The sequence below is a fragment of the Prionailurus viverrinus genome, chromosome B3, assembly GCF_022837055.1.
Source record: "Prionailurus viverrinus isolate Anna chromosome B3, UM_Priviv_1.0, whole genome shotgun sequence".
Taxonomy (NCBI): Eukaryota; Metazoa; Chordata; class Mammalia; order Carnivora; family Felidae; genus Prionailurus; species Prionailurus viverrinus.
In genome coordinates this window covers 129,002,748-129,022,496 of record NC_062566.1, presented here as the reverse complement: position 1 = coordinate 129,022,496, position 19,749 = coordinate 129,002,748, and the positions used below count along the sequence as shown (strand labels likewise).

At 43.7% G+C, this 19,749-nt stretch overlaps 1 protein-coding gene across 3 annotated transcripts in view; it reads left to right on the top strand.

Moving 5' to 3' along the window:
- EFCAB11 (EF-hand calcium binding domain 11) overlaps positions 1-19,749 on the top strand; it is a 165,993-nt gene that overhangs the window by 99,233 nt on the left and 47,011 nt on the right. The window contains exon 6 of one of the 3 annotated variants that reach the window (XM_047863090.1): positions 287-310. The exons of the other annotated variants lie outside the window; for them this stretch is intronic. Within the exon in view, the coding sequence (XP_047719046.1) occupies positions 287-290 (4 nt within the window). The 3' untranslated portion in view covers positions 291-310. Of the gene's footprint in view, positions 1-286; positions 311-19,749 lie in introns of those variants that run through there. 3 annotated transcript variants of the gene reach the window in all.

Genomic DNA, 19,749 nt, shown 5'->3' with positions numbered 1-19,749 from the left:
ACGGCCGTGCAAGTTTTTGTTTATTTTTAAATACGAAGCTCTTTTGTTTTTGTCAGCTTGCTTTGCCTAGAATTGTAAATGGTAAAGAAGAAATAGGAATCCCTTTGCAAGTGTGACCATAAGTGGAGCACAAGGCTACCCTGATTACCCCCACAGTGTCTATTTTCCTTCTGTGCTTTGGCGTGTGCTGACATTTTAGTAGGAATACTGTTCAGTCTCATTTATACTTAGCCCTTCATTTAGCCATGTTTTGTTGTTTCCTTGGTTTCGAATTTTATCTCTTTAGGTGAATTGGGAACTGAAGCCTTTCATTTGACTTGTGATCTTCTACATTCTGGAAGCTCATACATGTAATCGTGGAACAAATAAAGCAGCTGGAGAAAATCTTTCCTGAACAAAACCCAAGTGGGGCATTTGGGTGAGAGCCAAGATTCCAGCAGCTACAGAGGGAGATGTGAAAAGGCTGCCTATATTACAGCACTAACAAATCACTTCTGGCCCGATAGGAATGTCCTTTAAGTAATGATCAGATAGAGGGTAGGGACCTTTACACATTTAACTGCCTGACCACAAAATAAAGTGTTTACTGTAACCTTCCAAGGTCTCTCCACCAAGTTAATTACTGTGATCCACCTGAAGGAACAGCAGCATTGTGAGTGACTCAATGGGCTCAGCGTAAATGGAAATTCTGAAGCTGCTTAGTCTGAGCCTGGCCTCCCACTAAACTGCTGCGGGGTGCTAGGCAAGACACTGTGTCTGTAACTTCCTGGGGTTCCGCTCCTCCAACCAAAATTCAGAACTGTGACGCACAGTTAGCTACTAAACGATAGCTAATAATAATAAATGAAGCCCTATGTTAACTGTCTCATTTTGGAGGAGAAAGTTTGTTGTCCAAAGTGATCCAATAATTAAGTAAAATTTCACTGGACATTTTGAAAAGGTTGCTTACTCATTTTGTTTACGAACATACAAATGTGTGTGGACTGACATCAACAAAAGCAAAAGCTTGGAATGAATGTAGGTCTTAAAAAAACGTAAAGGAGCGTTCCAGGTTCTTCACCATCAGTTCATTCAGCCAACACTACCGATTCCCTGGAGCAGTGCTTCTCAAACCTTAGGTGCTTAAGAGACACCTGGAGGGCTTTTAAAACATCCTTCCTGGGGCCCATCTTCGTAGTTTCTGCCTCAGTAGATAGTGTGGTGGGGCCTGAAAAATTTGCATATGTCACAAGCTCACAAGGAATATTGACACTGCGGGTGTGCCAACCATACTTTGGGTGCGAGGGGTCCGGAGACACTCCAAACGCCCGAGTGAAGAAGACGCAGTCATATCCATAAGGCAGATAGGATTAACAGGAATACTTTGCAGTGTGAGTAACTGCTTTGTATTACTGGGTGTGCGTGCGTGTGTGTGTTTTAAAGGCATCTCAGGGAATGCAGCTCGTACAGAGGTACAGAGAACTGAAACCACATGACGTGTTCAGGGACATAGAGTTTGCGTTACTGGAGCAAGGAGCTCAAGGCTGGCCAGTGGGTGACTGGGGAGAAGGGGGTGAAGGGAAAAGTGCAGCAAGAGGGATGCCAAGAACTAGGTAAAGCTCTGATCACAACACGTCTGTGTACCATAAGGAATCTGGTTGTTTCTTTAACCTGGTAACAAAGGAAATGAAAAAGACAAAAATCTGAAGAATCATAAAAGATTTCAAGGAGGAAGAGTTAACAATAGCATAGAATTTGGCCAAATATAATTTAGTCAACCCAATAATCTTACTGAAATCACACTGCCGTTGAAAGTGAACCTCTCTGGAGTCTGGTTTCTTCCATTCTGGTGGATTTTTGTACACCGTGTGATGATTTCTGTGGTCTTAAAAATTACCCATTTTTCATTATTTTCCAAGCTCTTTTTCTATCCAATGAATGGGCAGCCAGTCCAGAATTGTTTACAGTAGTGAACAATTGAAATACAAAGACATTAACAATAAAAATATCTTACAGAAATAGGCTTTTTTTTTTTATTATAGAAGCAATGCATGCTTACTGTAGAAACTATAGACCAAAGGGGGGGAAAACCCTGACATAATCACACCTGTTATTTAGAAAATCACTGCTAAAACCCCTGGAGACTAAGTTCCCAGATCCTTTTCTCTATCCGTGTGCACTCTTTGCTATTGAAATAGGGTCATACCATATGTTATGAAAAACTAGCAAAACGTGTTGAAGCAGTCTGCCAGTCGTTGGACGAGTACAAAATTCCACCTTAATTCTCGATGTTTGACATTTAGTTTGTTGAGTATCCCCCGTGGCGGTTTCCTACTCAGAAAGATGAGGAAGAGGAGTCAGCCAGGCAGAGATGATGGGGTGGACAGAAGGACATTCCAGGCCCGAGCGGAGACCGGGAGGCGAGGAGGTGTTGGCCCCCGAGGAATGGGAAGTTTCCTGTGTACCTGGAGCCCAGACAGGGAAGACCGAGAGGCCTGGAGGCTGCAGAGGCTGTGACCTTACCACCAACAGCCTCTGCTTGGACGTCCTGGACAATAATTGGCCAGAAGTAAGTCACTCAGGAAGAGAGTAGAACAGAGAAAACGTGTGTAGCCGATCGCTGAATGGTATTCTTTTCTAGTCACATCGTTTTAACACGTTGTTTTCACCAACGTCATTTTGAGTAAGTTGTTTCTGGCAAATTGCTTTCAGTCAAACTATCTTGATCCAAATGAACAGGATTCAGGGCCTCACTGGAACCAACGGTGTGCCAGAGCCGGCCCATGCGGGCTCCCATGCCAGTTCTGCCCATCTTTGCTCAGCTCACATTCAGTGACATCGCCCTGGGAGCTGGAAATCAGCAAGTGTTACAAACCAGGGAATCTTCTCCCATGAACACCAGTTCCCCAGCACACGACATAGCTGAGAGAGACGGGAAGAAGTCCAAAATAAAGGTCTTGGGTTTTGGCTTGGGACTCGAACACTGATGTGGTTTACCAGAGTGAGGAAGCATTAACTTTGGAGTCAGAAGGGCCAGGGTTTGAATTGTAACTGTTGTTTTCCTGTCACTTCCAACAGAGTAATTAACTTCTCTAAACCTCAGTTGTTATATATATATAACATATATATATATGTTATATATATATATATATATATATATAAAATAGGGTCACTAATATTTAACTTACAGATCAGTTGTCAAAATGTATCCTTGAGAGACAGAAGCTATTATGATGATTGCTGTAATGAAGGAGGAGCATGAGGGCATTAAGTTGATTTTGTAATTTGAGTTGAAGTTTGAGTTCCTTCGGGAGTTTTGGGTAGAGAATCCTGTAATAACAACAATCGCTAACGTTATGGAGTGTTAATTATATGCTTCTCCATGCATTATTTAATTTAATCCCCAAGAGAACTCTAGAGGTGGATACCAGCGATATAATTACCCCATTCTGTAGTTGAGGAGCCTGAGGTTTAAGTGAAGTAACTTTCTCATGGCTGGATGGCTGGTCAGTGCAGAGACAGGAGTTGGAATGCAGGTTTATCTGAGTTCAGAGTCTGCCTTCTTAACCAGTGTGCATATGGGGTCTCCAGTCAGCAGAGACGTCTAAGGTCCACGGTATCAGTTTCTGAATCCTATGAGTTGTGGAAGTCTTAGCTTTGAATGCGGTCACACTGCAAGGGTCTCTAGAGTGAGAAGAATGCGATGCAGCCTGGATATGGAAAAGGGAAATACCCTTTAGAAGAGGAAGCAGTGTCAGCAGTTGGACATGCCAATTAAAGAGGATTCCTTGGATTTGGTGATATGACCAACCTCAAGAAAAGCAGTTTGGACAAGATCATGGAAACAGAGGCCAGCTTGCTTTTTGGGTTAAGGAGAGAATTGATGAGGAGGAAGTGGAGGGAACTGGTGTAAAACTATTTTTGAAGACTAAGATGCTAGAGAAGAATTTGGAATCTGGAGAGATATTTCATAACATAGATGTGTTGGGAAGAAATAATACGTAGAAGTGGAGGCAGAGGAATATGACCGAAGGAGCCAAGTCCCTTAAGAGGCGGGTGGAATGGGATCCAAAACCTGTTTGAGGAACTATGACTGGATCAGCACTGGGTTTGGGCTTTGTAGGTTGGGTGGGCTAGAAGAAGGAGCAGGTGGAGCGTTGAGGATAATGGTCCGTATAACTAAAGGCATGGCATCATAGACTCTAGGCCAACTAGAGAAAAAGTAAAACCAGACAGGTACTTGAAGACTAAGAGAATGTAGAATGGTCAGGGTCCTAGGAGACTCAAAAGATGCTAAAGAACTTGAGAATCAAAGAGCAATAGAGCTGTAGGAGTGGGGAGCTGTATACAGTGGATTGGATCTTGACACTGGATAATTCATACGTAGAGAAGTTCTGTGTCATTGACAAGGCCCCTGGTCTAGCGTGGAAGGCCAGTCTTTGAAGCAGAGTAGAGATGAAGTTTATCAAAATTGGGGAGATCAAGGGACTCTGGGCCTAGAGTTCTGACTGAGACCTGACACCGGCTGGTATCCTCCCGACTCTTCGCCCAACAAGACTGTATCTCCTCATAATTCTTTGTTAGGAATCCAGATGTTTATGCCTAGAGATGTGCCTCCCAGTGAGGGTGTAAATCCTCCTGATGGAGAGCGGCGTGGCGTGTTCTTTAATTGGTGCCCGAGAGATCTGATAGAATCTTCTTTTTCTCAGGATCCTCTCCCTGGGATTGGTAGCAAAAGAATATAAAAGTCCTAGATCTGTTTCTTCTCCTTCTAGGAGATGCACAGCTTATGCTTTCAGAAGAATAATGTGAATAATAATAGCTGTCATTTGTTAAGCACCTGCTACATGCCAGCTACTATGCTAAGCACCTTATGTAGATGGTATCTTTACAGCCTTAGAACAACTCTCCGAGATGAACACAGATTAGAAAACTCCTTTGCCCAGGGTCACTCAGCCTATAAATGATGGGGCCAATATTCAAACCCAGGTGGTCTGCCTCTAAAACTCAAGACCCTCACTATGCAAAACTGCCTCTTAATGTCTCGGAGACCCAGGTCAGCCTCATGTAGGACATCAGTATATTCCTGTTTATGAAGGAATGGGAAAGTAGCCACCCTTGAGATCCCTTGTCCTTGTCCCATAGACACACCATTGGGACTAGGGCTCCTGACTGGCCTCTATCTCTCCATCTTCAGCCTGCTTCTCCATGGAATATACCTCACATGCCTTTGAGCAACCATCACCCCATAAATCTCTGCTTTCCTACAACAGTGCCCCTCACTGACAGGGGCAGAGAGAGATATCTTCCCAAAGCCCCTTGAAGTTAAGCCTCTGGGCTCATTTTGAAGAGAGCTGAGCAATGACATGAAAGGCATTTCATTCTATCACTGACTCTTAGAAATATTGGAGGTTTGTTTCACACAGATACATTACTGTGATAGAGCTTGGCTGTTCAAAGTACAAGGAAGCCTTAGTTCAAGAATGCTCAGAAAAGTAATATAAGAGGTATGCCAAGAGAAGAAAGCATTTCTTTTGTAATGATAAAAAATGATTTGTTCAATGGGACAGACCTCCTTGAAAATCATATTAATTTGCTTCTAAATAATTTGCTATTTGCTGAAAGCTGTTTTCAGCAAAAAAAAAAAAAATACCTTGTCCTGTACATGCCCAACTCTAACTTTCATATTTAAAAGATGCATTTACCAAAGTCTCATACTTGGATGAACTTCTGATGCATAATCAGAAAGTAGTGATGGAAGAGAAATGGATGAGCACACAATTCAAAACTGTTCTATGTTGGGCATTTCTTTTAGCATATGTTCATTGACCACTTGATTTTTTTTTTATTTTGACCCATATCTGCAAGAGTAAAAGAATATTTCATCTTATCTTTCAAGAAGACAACCAGCAAGACAGTTTTGTTTCACCTCCAAAGTTAGGTATCTTCCTAAACATTGTCCTTTTGTACCAAATCCCTAATCCCTCTAATCCTGCCTCCTCTAGTGTGCACAGTGTGAGACAGAGCTAGTGAGAAGTAAACCTGCACAGTCCATCCCAGAATGGTCCAGAAAAAATGCCGAGGAGGATTTGCCTTACTCCTTATCGTGGGGCCTGGGGCCAGAGGGCTGGTATCCAAAGCCGGGTCCCAGAAATAATAACAAAAATGCAGCCAGAAAATTGAGTTGCAGCCAGGACTTTATTAAGGCACAGGTGTCAGCACCCCAGGGGCGAGGCAAAACCAAGGGTTGGGTGGAAGGAAGCAATCAAGAAGCCCCAGAGTAAAGAGCAGGAGAATGAGCTCTGCGGAAGGAGGTCAGGATGGAGGTCCGGTGGGGAGAGCCAGGGCCCCGGGCAGTGTGGTCGCAGGCACCCAGGCTGGCTTGTGTCTCCTTCCTTGTGTCATTCATCTGGCCCAGAGGCCCTCTACAGATGATCCATGCCCGACGGGGTGTGTGAGGTCAAAACGACTTTCCTGATGCTCAGGCACTGTTTACCTTGGTTCACACTGCTGACATTTGCATCGGTGCTGCAAAAGCTGTGGTAGATGAACCCGCAGGAACTGTTCTACCGGTCTGTAGCATGAATCAAGGCAGTAGCACCGAACTGTGCTCGCAATCATTTCGTTCTGCATCACCTTGCCCCTCGGTGGGGGGGAAACACTGCCAGTTTCACTTAAGAATATCCTTAGCGAGGGACGCCTGGGTGGCTCGGTCGATTGAGTGAGTGTCTGACTTCAGCTCAGGTCATGATCTCGGGGTCCACGGGTTCAAGCCCCGTGTCGGGCTCTGTGCTGACAGCTTGAAGCCTGGAGCCTGCTTTGGATTCTGTGTCTCCCTCTCTCTCTGCTCCCCTCCCCGCCCCCCCCCCCCCCCCCGTTCATGCTCACTCTCTCTCCGTGTCTTTCTCTCTCTCTCTCAAAAATAAATAAACACTAAAAAAAAAAAAAAAAGAATATCCTTGGTGAAACAATAAGAATTATTTTACTAGGGGCTCCTGGGTGGTTCAGTTGGTTAAGCGTCCAACTTCAGCTCAGGTCATGATCTCATGGCTGGTGGGTTTGAGCCCCACATCGGGCTCTGTGCTGACAGCTCAGAGCCTGGAAACTGCTTCGGATTCTGTGTCTTCCTCTCTCTCTGCCCGCACTCTCTCTTTCAAAAATAAACGTTAAAAAAAAAAAGAATTATTTTATTAAATCTCAGTCCTCAAGCACACATCTTTTTAATATGCTAGGAAGTATTGGTACAGCATTTGGGTTACATGCCGAAGCATAATGGTTGTCTCCAGGAAAAGCTCTTTAAGTTGAGATCTGAACTGGCTACTGTTTTAATGAAACACTATTTTTATTTGAAAGAATGACTGACAAGCTATCGTTACTCAGACTTGAGTATTTGGTCAGCATTTTCTCAACAATGAACGATGTGAGCCTGTCATTTCAAGAAAAACAACTGACAGTGTTTGTTGCCAATGATAAAATTCAAGCTTTCAAGTGAAAATTAGAATTTGGGAAACTTGTATCCACCACTGTGAGCTTGACAGTTTCTCAATACGTAAAGACTTTTCTGGTGAATTCAATGGTGATATTAACAAATGTGATTTTTTTTTTATATTGTATAATGAAAGGTGTTAACATTTAGAAGATCTGTGTAACTCAGTGAATTAATATTTCTCAGATAACCAATGCATGATATTACAAAATCGTGCTTGGGTAAAGGATCTATTGAAAGTACAAGATATACCACTGGATTTTAATGTAACAAAGTATGAAAAGTTAATTGATATGGTTTCATATTCTACATTGCAGCCAGCCTTTAAGAAACTACCACATATTGAGTTACAGTCTAGCATCAGAAAAGAATATCTGCAATTATCTGAAAAGACTATTAAAATACTCCTACCCTTTCAGCTACATGTCTGTGTAAACTGTATTTTTCCTTACATACTACAATCATGCCACCACGAAGGGAATTCAGAAGCAGATACGAGAACCTAACTGTAATTTGTTAAGCGATATATCGAAAAGACTTGCACGAATATAAAATCTCTTCTCGCTGTTTTGTTTTGGAAAATCTACCTAGTTTTCATTTAAAAACATGTTATTTTGGTTAAAAAGGCAGTGAAATTATTGTCATTTTTAATGAAGTAATATTTTGAAATTTTCTCAGCTATACTTTCTAGTATGATAAATATTGATAAAGCCTATAAAAACGGAAGCTCTTCAGGGCTCTCGAGTTTTAAGAGTGTAGGGGAATCCTGAAGCCACAAAGTGTTGAGAACCACAGATCTAGTGTGTATTGAGTACCTACCATACCTGGGCCTGGGCTCACTCAGGGACAGTGTGGTGTACTGGACAGACGTGGAACTTGCCCACAGAACTAATGGTCACCTACAGTTAAACAGTAGTTCCCATGGAGTGTGGGAAGCACAGTGATGAGAGAAGCACCAGGTGACACGGGAGCACATTGCTGGGGCACTTGGCCCTGTGTAAGGACGACTCCGCAGGAAGTAATGTCTCTGCTGTTTCTTTTTTTTTTTTTTTTTTTAACATGTATACTTTAGAGAGAGAACACACAAGTGGGAGAGAAGGGCAGAGGCAGAGAGAGAGAATCTCAATCAGGCTTCATGCTCAGCGCAGAGCCTGATGCAGGGCTTGATCCCAGAACCCTGGCATCATGAGCCACAAATCAAGAGTCAGATGCTCAACCAACTCAGCCACCCAAGCGCCCTCTACTGATTCTTGTAGGTTGAATAAGAGTTAGCCAGGCAAAAAAGAGAGGTTGATTGCTTTGGATATATGGAAAAGCGTGTACAGATCCCCATGCAAGAGATCATGGCTTCATTGCAGAAATAAAGGAAGTCGAGTGTAATTGGAGCACAGAGTAGAGGCAAGCTATGAAGCCAGGCTAGAGGACGGCAGCCAGATTACGAGGGGCTTTGTCAGATCAGGAGCTAGGACCTCCTTCTAGGGGAAATGGAGAATCTTGGACTGTCTTTAAGAAAGGAGAGTGACATCAGATTGTGTTTTAGACAGATCTCCCTGACTATAGAGAATGGATATCTAGAGGCAGGGGGACTGGTTAGGGGCCATTGTGGCCATCAAAGAGAGCTGATGGAGTCTGGGCTATGGTATGGCTGAGGTGTTGGGGAAATGTGGATGGATGTAAGAGATATTTTGCATGGAGAAGTTTACAGATCTAGGTAAATAGTTTGGTTGTGATTAGAGAAGAGTGGGGTAGGCATCAAGATCAAATCTAGAGTTCAGGTTTAGCACTTGGGAGTAATGACAATGTTCACTGACAGAGGGAACATAAAAAGTACAGCTTTAAAAAGGAGACAATGCACCTGGGTGGCTCAGTCAGTTAAGCATCTGACTCCTGATTTTGGTTCAGGTCATGATCCCAGGGTCGTGGGATTGAGCCACACGTTGACCTCTGCACTGGGCATGGAGACTGCTTGGGATTCTCTCTCCTTCCCTCTCTCTGCTTCTCCCCCACTCATTCTTCATTCTCTCTCTCTCTGTCTCTGTCTCTGTCTCTCTCTCTCTCTCAAAAACAAAAACAAAAATTGTTTTAACTTAAAAAGGAGAAAGATGGAGTCCATTTGGGCCACCTTCAGGCTGTCCAAGAGTAGATGCCCACTCATCATTTGGATCTGCAGTTCTGAAGTTGGCGGGGAGGTGAATCTGGACTTGAGGCATAGATTTTGAGGGACATCAGCATATGAACAGCAACTGAAGCCAGGGGCTGAGTGAGATCTCTCAGAGAGAGGATTTAAGCAAGAAGGGAAGACTGCCTAAGAGAGAACCATAGGGCACACGAACCAGGGATAAAAGGCACCCAAAGAATTAGGGGAATCCAGAGACAGATGGGGTCATTGAGACCGAGGGAGAAGAGTTTCAAGAAGGGAGGAAGCATCAGGGGTGACCAGTGCTGTCAGGAGGTCAGTAATATGAGGATTAAGAGTATCTTTTCGATTTAGCAACAAGGAAGTTATTGAATCATTGACCGTACCCAGAACAATGTCTGTGGAGTGGTAGGCTCCAACAGCTTGAAGAGAGGGGAGAGGGTTAGTGGAAGAGAGAGGGGAAAAGATCGCAGAGGGTGTGGGAGGTGGGAAAACGGAGAGGGATTGATTTGAGATTATTATGATTCTGTGGAGAGGAGCCCATTCAAGAGGGAAGATTAACGACACAAGAGAGAAGGGGGAAATCAGTAGAGCGAGGCTCCAGAAGAGTCAGGAGGGGAGGAGATTTGGAGAGCAGGTGGAAGGAAACCATGTCTCCAACAGGGAACCAAGTTCCAATCAAGGCATGATGTAGGGAGGGCATTAGCATAGATTAGTTTAATTAGAAGTGGAGGTTCCACGATGCTCAGTGAAAAGGTTTAGGAGTAGGAGAACAGTGGGAGTTTAGAGAAAGGACCAAAAGAAAGAAGAAAAAAACGCAGCAGCGTGAGGAAGAAGATGAAGAGATAGGAAGGCCAGAGGGGCTCACCAGAGTGACCAAGCTCAGCAGTTATGAGGAGAGAGGCAGGATGCATAGAGCTGTATCTTATTTTAGATACTGGTAATTTAATTACAGCAGTCTTATCTTTTTACACAGTGATGCATTTTTATATCACAACCTAAAAATTACTCTCAACAATGGTGATTTTTTTTTTCTTTTGCTGAAATGTTATTTTCTGGCCAATTCAAATTATCCTTATGTGTTTCTGTTGTTTACTTTTATGTTCACCAGGTTAAATCTTCAGTTATGCTACTGCCATTAAGAGTTTCCTATGTAGAAAAATCTATTCATTATGAACACATTTATTGCTTCATTGAGTTGCCTATTTAAAATGCAGAGAACCACAAATTAAATGTAGTGCTTTTCCATTTTGAAAAAAAGCAGATGAATGGGTACTATTTTCTTGAATACATCATGTTTGTCTTACATAATTAACAGTCCAGATTCATAGGCTAACAGATGCCAATCCTTGCTTATTTTGATATTTGTTCCTTACTGAAAGGGATGCTTCCTAAGACTTGCGTGTGCCATGCTGTGCATCAGAAGAAATGATAAGGCAGATGTAATGGAGACAGTTGCTTGTTGGGGGGCAGCTAAGTGGTCAACAGAGAGGCTGGTCTCCAAAATCTATTTCTCTTGAGGTTAATTATACAAAGTATAAAACAACTTCGTTGAAATTGTGAAATAAAAATATCTCAAGCAGCTTCCGTATAAAATTAACCCATTGACTACTATTTCCAGATTGCAAGTCTATAGCCCTCTATTAAACATGCATTATCTGTAAGACTTTGGTATTTGTTCCAGAAACATTCTTTAATGACATATCCTAATTCCTCTCAATTTCTAATGTTGGTAAATGTGGGCATGCCTGTATTGAATGTGTGTTAAGTGTGAACTACAGTATGTACAAGGGCACCGTTAAATGAGAAATCTGCTGGGGCGCCTGGGTGGCTCAGTAGGTTAAGCGTCTGGCTCTTGATCTCAGCTCAAGTCATGATCTCACAGTCATGAGATAGAGCCCTGAGTCGAGCTCCAGGAGCCTGCTTGGGATTCTCTCTCTCCCTCTCCCATGTACACATGCCTCTCTCTCTCTCTCTCTCTCTCTCTCTCTCTCTCTCTCTCAAAATGTTTTTTAAAAAATCTGTCATTAATGCTTCGTGGATCTAATCTGGAGGTCAGTGTATTTTTTTTCCATTTCTTCCTTTTGTAGCCTCAAAGAGGTCTTGTGTTCCATTTCTAAACCCATATAATGGATTCTCCTGTTGGCGAAGCTGCAACATGCTGATGGAGGGGGCTTTGTCTTTGACACCACATGGTCCTGCCTAATCCCACCAGGCTCACGGCCCTATTATCCGGTTAAAACCACAAGCCCCTCTGTTCTCTCCGGTTGCCTCATCCCCATTCCGCTTTGATCTTCCTTTGTTCGGACCCACCTTCACTTTCCCCTCCTTCAGACTGTCAGAGGACATCTCTGATCATTTTTCCCCCATCATAAATGAACTTTGCCGCATCCTTAACCGGCAAGTAAAACATTGCGTCTGCCTTCTTGCTTTAAGTGGCATTGGGCTCTTTCCTAAGAGCTCTGCTCATGTGGTCTTTTGAGCAAACACAGCTCAAGATGCAAGATGCTGTTTGGAGACCATCATTTCCTACCCTGTGACAAACCCTACTCTTTTGCACTGTCATCCACCAACCTCCACGTCACCTGAATCACTCAGAGCCTCCCCCAGGCCCAACGCCCTGACATCATCTGGGGGCTCCCCGGTGCTTTAGCTCTTCAGTTCCTCCACGCTCTCAGTTCAGTGACCTTCACCTCCATCACTTCAGCTGTCTGCTCCCTTAGCCGTACCCTGGATCGCTACAGGAAATGCATCATCTCTGAAATCTCACATCCAGATATCTGTTTTCCACGATTTAGAACCTCTGATACAATATTAGGTAGTAGGAATGTTTAGTGACATCCATATTGCGTTTCTGGCTTTTCATAAGAACGTTTTTAAAGTCTCACCACTTCATGTGTTGTTCCTATATAGGGTTTTGCTGGAAGGAAAAATCCCTTATAGTCTAAATCTGCTAAATTTTTCCATTATAAACAGGCACTGGGCTTCTTTGAATGTTTTTTCCTATACGTGTGAGATGCACATATTGTTTTTCTCCTTTAATCTGATATTTGCAGCACTAAATATTTTCTCCTCCAGTTTTTCTCTCCTTCTGAAACTTCTTTTAGTTTAAGGTCTTTGCTTTCCCTTACATCACCTGTGTCTCCTTAATTTTCCTTTTGGTTTTTCCCTCTCTTTTTTTAGATATCTGTACTGCAGTCTGGGAGATTTCCAGTTTTATCTTACAGCTCATTAAATCTCTCTTAAGCTGTGTCAAACCTGCCAGTTATATTTGTTCATTCCAAGATTTTCAGTTGGTTCCTTTTTCTTTCTATCTCTTCTATATTTCATAACCTTAACATTTTTTTAATTGAGGTGTAATTGACAAATAACATTAGTTTCGAGTATACAACATAATGATTAGATGTTTGTACACATTGCAAAATGATCACCACAATGTTAACATTCCTTATGTTACATAGTTATAACAAATTATTTTCTTCCTGTGATGAGGACTTCTGAGGTCCCCTTTCGTAACAACTTTCAAATATGCAGTATGGTACTATTAACTAGTCACCGTGTTGTGTATTCCATCCCCAAGGCCTTTTATTTTATTTTATCCACGATCTTCTACATATTACAGCCTCATCTGATACCTACCATTCTTCCATTATGATTTTGAGGATTTGAAGTCTTCTTCAGAGTGTTCTGTTCTGCTTTCTCAGATGTGAGTTGTCTCATTCATTGGACTGTCTTTAATCACGCTGCACATCCTTACATATTTTGTAATTTTCTTTTCTTTTCTGGAGGGCATAACTCCCCTATGGATTCCCCAAGGGTTCCTCTGAGGGGTGGTGTGGAGATCCTTAGCTCTGAAACAAGCCATAAATTAAGCATAACCTGGGAATCCCACTGCAGGGAAGTAAGTCTCTGAGCTCAAGAGCAGTACAGACTCAGCGGCTAGTCAAGTATAGGCATCTTGCCTTCATTTCTAGTCGCAGGTAATTTGGGGACTTAACCCCAACTGAAATAACAGAAAACTAATCTCATCCCACCCTCCCCACTCCCTGATATCTGTGGGGCATATTCAGTCCCTTTCTTCTGCAGATACAGAAACGCGAGACCTCCCACCCCAATTTCACAAAGGCCCCAGAGTCTTAATCATTATTTACCACCAAGGGTCATTCTCTTCTCCAATTTACAGAGGCATTCTTTTCTTGTTTTTAAAAATGGTTTCAATTAGTCGAGGCCCTGGCAAACAATAGAATCTCGTTCAGATACTTAAATTCAAGAGATTTTAATGAAGAAACTATTTACAGAAGTATGGGCAGGAATAAAGAATCCAATAAGGTCATTTGAGAAGGCTGTAACCACACCAAGTCCTGCAGACGCACAGGAGGAGATTGGCCTTCAGGGACAGCTTGCACTGCGACTAGGGGCCTCCTGGTAGAAGCTGAGTGTGGAGGGAAGGAGCCACTGTTAGAAAGCAGGCCCGAAACAGGGAGGGAGCAGGAAACAAATATCCATCCCATCCTATCTCTTCATACCCTCCTATCTCTTGCTGGTACCTTATGCCGGCCAAATGCAACTAGAAGGCAGGGAGCCCAAGTCATGTAATCCGGAGGGGCACAGAGCAAAGCAGAGAATGCAAATAGAAAATAAACAGAACAAGGCTTACGGGATTTCACAAAATATTTTACCTGTTGTTTCTGCATGTTGCCTCAGACTGAGAATTTTCAGCAAGTGTTTACTCTGCCATGTTGACTCAGAAATCTAAGAATCCCTATTTCAACCTCTTACCCAGATGACCCCCCTCGTTCAGGCATACCCCTGACATTGGCACGCCTGGGACAAGAGTACATGTGGAATCCCACGCCAATGTGTGTGCGTATGTCTATCTATCTATATAGCGTATCTATCTATATATTGTAAAGCAAGGGAAGCTATTAAATTTGTTCTCTCTTCCTACCTTGAAAAATATACTTTAATAACAAGCTAGAAGGCAAAGGTTTGATTTAGAAACCATCAATTCCTTGAAGGTCCACATGGGACATCAATGGCCCCTGTCCCCTGGCTCTGCTCCCAGTGGCAAGGGGTCTCACACACTTATGTGAACAGCATCCCTCACTCCAAGCTTCATCCACATCTCTTACAAACAGCCACCCTTTGAGGAGGCCCCCGGGAAGAGGCCCACAGAGGCACTGAACGTGGGCCTAGGGCTTTTTGGGTAGGGAATCAATCCTAGGGCCCCAGGTATCTGGAATGTCCTCTCAGAGGTGGAGGGTGTAGGCTCGGGTCGGCCCATCCTGCAGATTCTTTGTTATATGGAGAGAGGTGAGCCAGATAAGGGCCAGAGCAGAGCCCTTCCAGAATGTGGGGTCCAGGGCAGGGTCCCATCTGGCCCGGGTCTAGTACTGGTCCCATTACACTTGATCTTAACTTCATCAGGCCCTCCAGTCCCTTCCCCCTCTGTGTTTTTCTCGGACGGTGAGGCTCGTGTGAGGCTGCCTTCCTTCCCTGTCTAGGGTCTAGACTCTTGGCAATGCCCTCAACTTCCCAGCACCCCCCGCCCCCTGTTCCTCCATCACCCCAGCCTGGCAAAACCACAGCCACAGCTCAGCTCGACTCTCTGTCTTCTGCCTTCCGCTGAGGTTCCTGAGTGCCTGCAGTATACACAGGATACACGGTATAAACGCGTCCATCCCACCTGGGCCTCTGTGCCGCCGTGGGTCCTTCATTATCCAGGCAGCTCTTTCCTGGTTCCCACAGGAGTATTTTCAAACCTTTGCCGCTTATGTCGGGCTCCTGCCCCACCATCTTCCCTGTCACACTCAGCAAGTGGCCTTGCTTCCCATTTCTTAAGAAAATTGATGTTTTAGGGCATCTGGGTGGTTCCGTCAGTTAGGTATTCAACTTCGGCTCAGGTCATGATCTTGTAGTTCGTGGGTTCGAGCCCCTCATCGGGCTCTGTGCTGACAGTGTGGAGCCTTGCTTGGGATTTCACCCTGCCTCTCTCTCTCTCTCTCTCTCTCTCTCTCTCTCTCTCTCTCCTCCCTCTCTTCCTCTCTGCCCCTGCCCCACCTGTGCACACACTCTCTCAAAATAAATAAATCAACTTAAAAAAAATCCAGGAGCACCTGGATGGCTGAGTCGGTTAAGCGTCCAACTTCGGCTCAGATCATGATCTCACAGTTCGTGAGTTCAAGCGTCGGGCTCTGTGCTGACAGCTCAGAGCCTGGAGCCTGCTTCGGATTCTGTGTCTCCCTCTCTGTCTTCCCTTCCCCCACTCATATTCTCTCTCTCTCTCTCTCTCTCTCTCTCTCTCTCAAAATTAAATAAGCATTAAAAAAATTTTTTTTTAACCCAAGCTTTAAGAAAAAGGAAGAAAGAGAATTGAAGTTCTCCAAGCAGGAATGTCTTTCACTCCCTGCTCCCTCTGTGTTTCTACTGTATGTTGTCCATAAGGACCACGGTGATGAGGAGGCTGGAGATCCCACCACTCACCACTGACCTGCCACTACGAGTCCTTCCCTCCTGCCACAGTGGTGAAGGTGCTGTTCCCTCTGCCCCACAGTGTCGGATAGACCCTTCCACAGGAGCCCCTGTCTGCTTCCTGTGGACCCAAGTGCATCAGTTAGCCACTCTGTCTGAAGCTACGCGTTTAGGCCATGCCCACCCCTCTGTTCTCACATCCAAATCCCTTCCAGTCCACTGCGACCTCTTTTCTGCCCCAGGGATGCCGCCGTAACCGCCCTGACCAGGTTCGACAATGGCCTCTTTGCTGCTAAAACCAGCGGCTGCTTTAGTTGCTCTCCATAGCATTTGACACATACAAGCTCACCCCCTCCTAAGCACGCTCTTTGCCCTTGACCTCCACGCTCTTCTGCTCTCCTGGCCAACTTTCCCAGTCTCCTTCCCTTGAGTGCGTCTCCCTCAGAGTCCCGCCCTCACCTGCTTCCCTTCTTACTCATTATACCCCCAGAACCTGACCCGTACAAGGTGCTCAGTCAGTTTCAAATGACATGCGCAAATCAAGCTGCTGGTTTCAAATTCAAGCAATATACTCAAAAGTCTTTAAAAGTTTAAGCAAGAAGGAGCAAACTTTTTTCATAAGGATACGCGTTTCCAATTATAAATGATGTATTACTTATTGCGACTGGAGTCCACTGAGGGGAAAAAACCATAATAGCTTATTTCAGAACTAATATGGCTATACGTTAGCAACAGAAATGATGTAGCTATCTTATTAGAAATACAACAAAGAGATTACTTAGCAGCTGTCTACCCACACTGTCATTTCATTTTGCTCTGTGGTTTTTGGCAGAGAATCTAAAGAAGGAAAAAAAAATAATTAAGCCACTCTCTGTTCTCTCAGACTAAATGATCTCTGCTGTTCTGAGAAACAAATCTTAAAAGACAATGTGTATTCCATGATTATTGGAAATAGTACATCTTCAGAGTATTTTTTTCCCTCTGGAGACGTGCGGTTAAACGCGATGGCCCCTTCCCGTCCAGGTCTTGTAAAGTTTCTCGTAGCTTTATGTGCCATACGCGGAAGTTGAGGGCCCAACGCCGGCCTGGGGGCCATCATTAGATCTTGAAACCCACTTTGAAAGAAAGAATTCCACAGAGATCTATTTAGGGCTCTCTTTTCATTGAGATAAAGAGGTACCACATGTAGAGCATTCATTTGTTTATTCATTCATTCAACAAATAATTATGTTAATAGCCACTTACAGTCATCTTAGAATGGATATTATTTAATGTGTGGAAAGCTGCTTGGCAAAAGAGATGCTGAGTTTATTTTTAACTTTCTTGGGTCTTTACCTGGCAAGGTTTCTTTCCCCCACCTTCAGACGGTGAGCAGCATCCACTCTGCATGGGCACATGTGTTGTGTTGTCAGGATTCCATCTCTCCCTGCCATAGTCATCGGAACAATGACCTGGGTCATGGTAGCTTTGTGCTACTTCTGTGCTTAAGCAGAAGGAAAGCTCTTATCAGTCCAGGAAAATTAAATCAGAAGTCAGGACTCCGTTGCCTGCTGATTTGTACAGTTCACCCATTTACAGCCTGAGTATGAACTAAAAAAGTAATGTGACCACTTCAGTTTTTATGCACATGAGCAAGAACATGAATCTGGCTAACAGATAGTTGAGACAAGTGCAGAATTCATGGGGGAAAATATTCCTGCTCTCAAAGCACATGGCAGAACTGAATATGGCACATAGCCCAGGGAAGGAACTCGATGCGTGTCAGTATAAGAGTGTAAAAGTCATTGTCCCCAGTGACATAAATGTGTGACTTTGGCTGCGTGTGAGGTCATGGGGAGTGGTGAGGCTTATGCCAAACCAAAGAGCTCCCAAGTTGCCTAAAGACATCCATCCAATGTTTACAGCAGCACTATAAACAACAGCTAAACCGTGGAGAGAGCACCTGTGTCCATTGACGGATGAATGGATAAAGAAGATACACACACACACACACACACACACTGGAATATTACTCAGCCATCAAAAGGAATGAAATCTTGCCATTTGCAATGACGTGGATGGAGCTAGAATGTTTTATGCTAAGTGAAATAAGTCAGAGGAAGACAAATGCCATATGATTTCATTCATATGTGGAAGTTAAGAGACAAAACAGTTGAACATAGAGGAAGGGGGAGAAAAGAGAGAGAAGTGGGGAGTAACCCAGAAGAGACTCTTAATGATAGAGAACACACTGAGAGTTGCTGGAGGGGAGGTGGGCGGGGATGGGCTAAGTGGGTGATGGGTATTAACAAGGGCGCTTGCTATGAGCACTGGGTGTTGTAGGTAAGTGATGAATCACTGAATTCTACACCTGAAACCAACTTAACCATATATGTTAAATAACTAGAATTTCGATAAAAACTTGAAAAAATAAATTGATAAACCCTATGCCAGCCATACAAAGACATGTCTAGAGATTCAATCCTGCCCAAGATTGAGTTTTCAATCTCTGTATCATGCCTGTCCCTTGACTTATTTCCTGTCTTCCCCTTGTGGTTGCCTTGGTTCACACTTCCTCTTCCCAGTGCCGGTCACCCCAGATCTCCTGCTTGCTGCCTCAGACAAAAGCTGCAATCAGAAAATTTCTACCTGTCTCAGAGAAGAGCCTTTACACAATGTGCCTGGGTTTGAGAGTGTTTGTGTGTGTATGAACCAAGCAGCATTTAAAACCCTGTAAAGGGACATCTGGGTGGCTCAGTCAGTTAAGCATCTGACTTCGGCTCAGGCCATGATCTGTCTCATAGTTTGTGAGTTCAACCCACGTTGGGCTGTCTGCTGTCAGGGCAGAGCTCACTTTGGATCCTCTCTGTCCCTCTCTGTCTGCACCCACACCCCCCCCCCCCCCCACCGCTCTCCCTCTATCTCTCTCAAAAATGAGTAAGCATTAAAAAAATTTTTTTAAATAAAGGGGCACCTGGGTGGCTCAGTCAGTTAAGCATCCGACTTTGGCTCATGTCATGATCTCACAGTTCATGGGTTCAAGACCTACGTCAGGCTCTGTGCTGACAGTTCAGAGCCTGGAGCCTGCTTCAGATCCTGTGTCTCCCTCTCTCTCTGTGCCCCTCCCCCACTTAGGCTCTGTCTCTCAAAAATAAACGTTAAAATTTTTTTTAATAAAAATTAAAACTAAAACACTGTAAAATTTTTTTCAATCTTTGTTAGTTTTTATATTACATATGTGATACATGTTCTTTATTGAAAACTTCTAATAATACAGAAATAAATAAAGTAAAATGTGCTCATTCCTTTCTCCCCTCTGCCAATCCCATTCCGCAGATAGATACAATTAGCTGTCTGTGGTGTATATATCCAGATTTTTTTCTGGGCATATAAGCTAACATATACAGGCACATACTTACATACATAGATTATTTATAATTTCATTAAAATGCTACCGTACCATTCTGCAACTTGCTTTTTCATATAACACAAATTTTCGTACTAGTACGATTATATCACATGCTTCATAACGGCCGTTCCTTCAGTAATGTATTGGTGCAGTGACTTACTTAACCAGTCCCTATGAGTGACGTTTAAATCGCGTCTAGGGGTCTCCTATTTTTCTGTTCTTACTTAGCTCTGTACGTGGATATGCCAAAGGCATCTCCATGGTCAAAACCTAACTCCTCATCTTTCC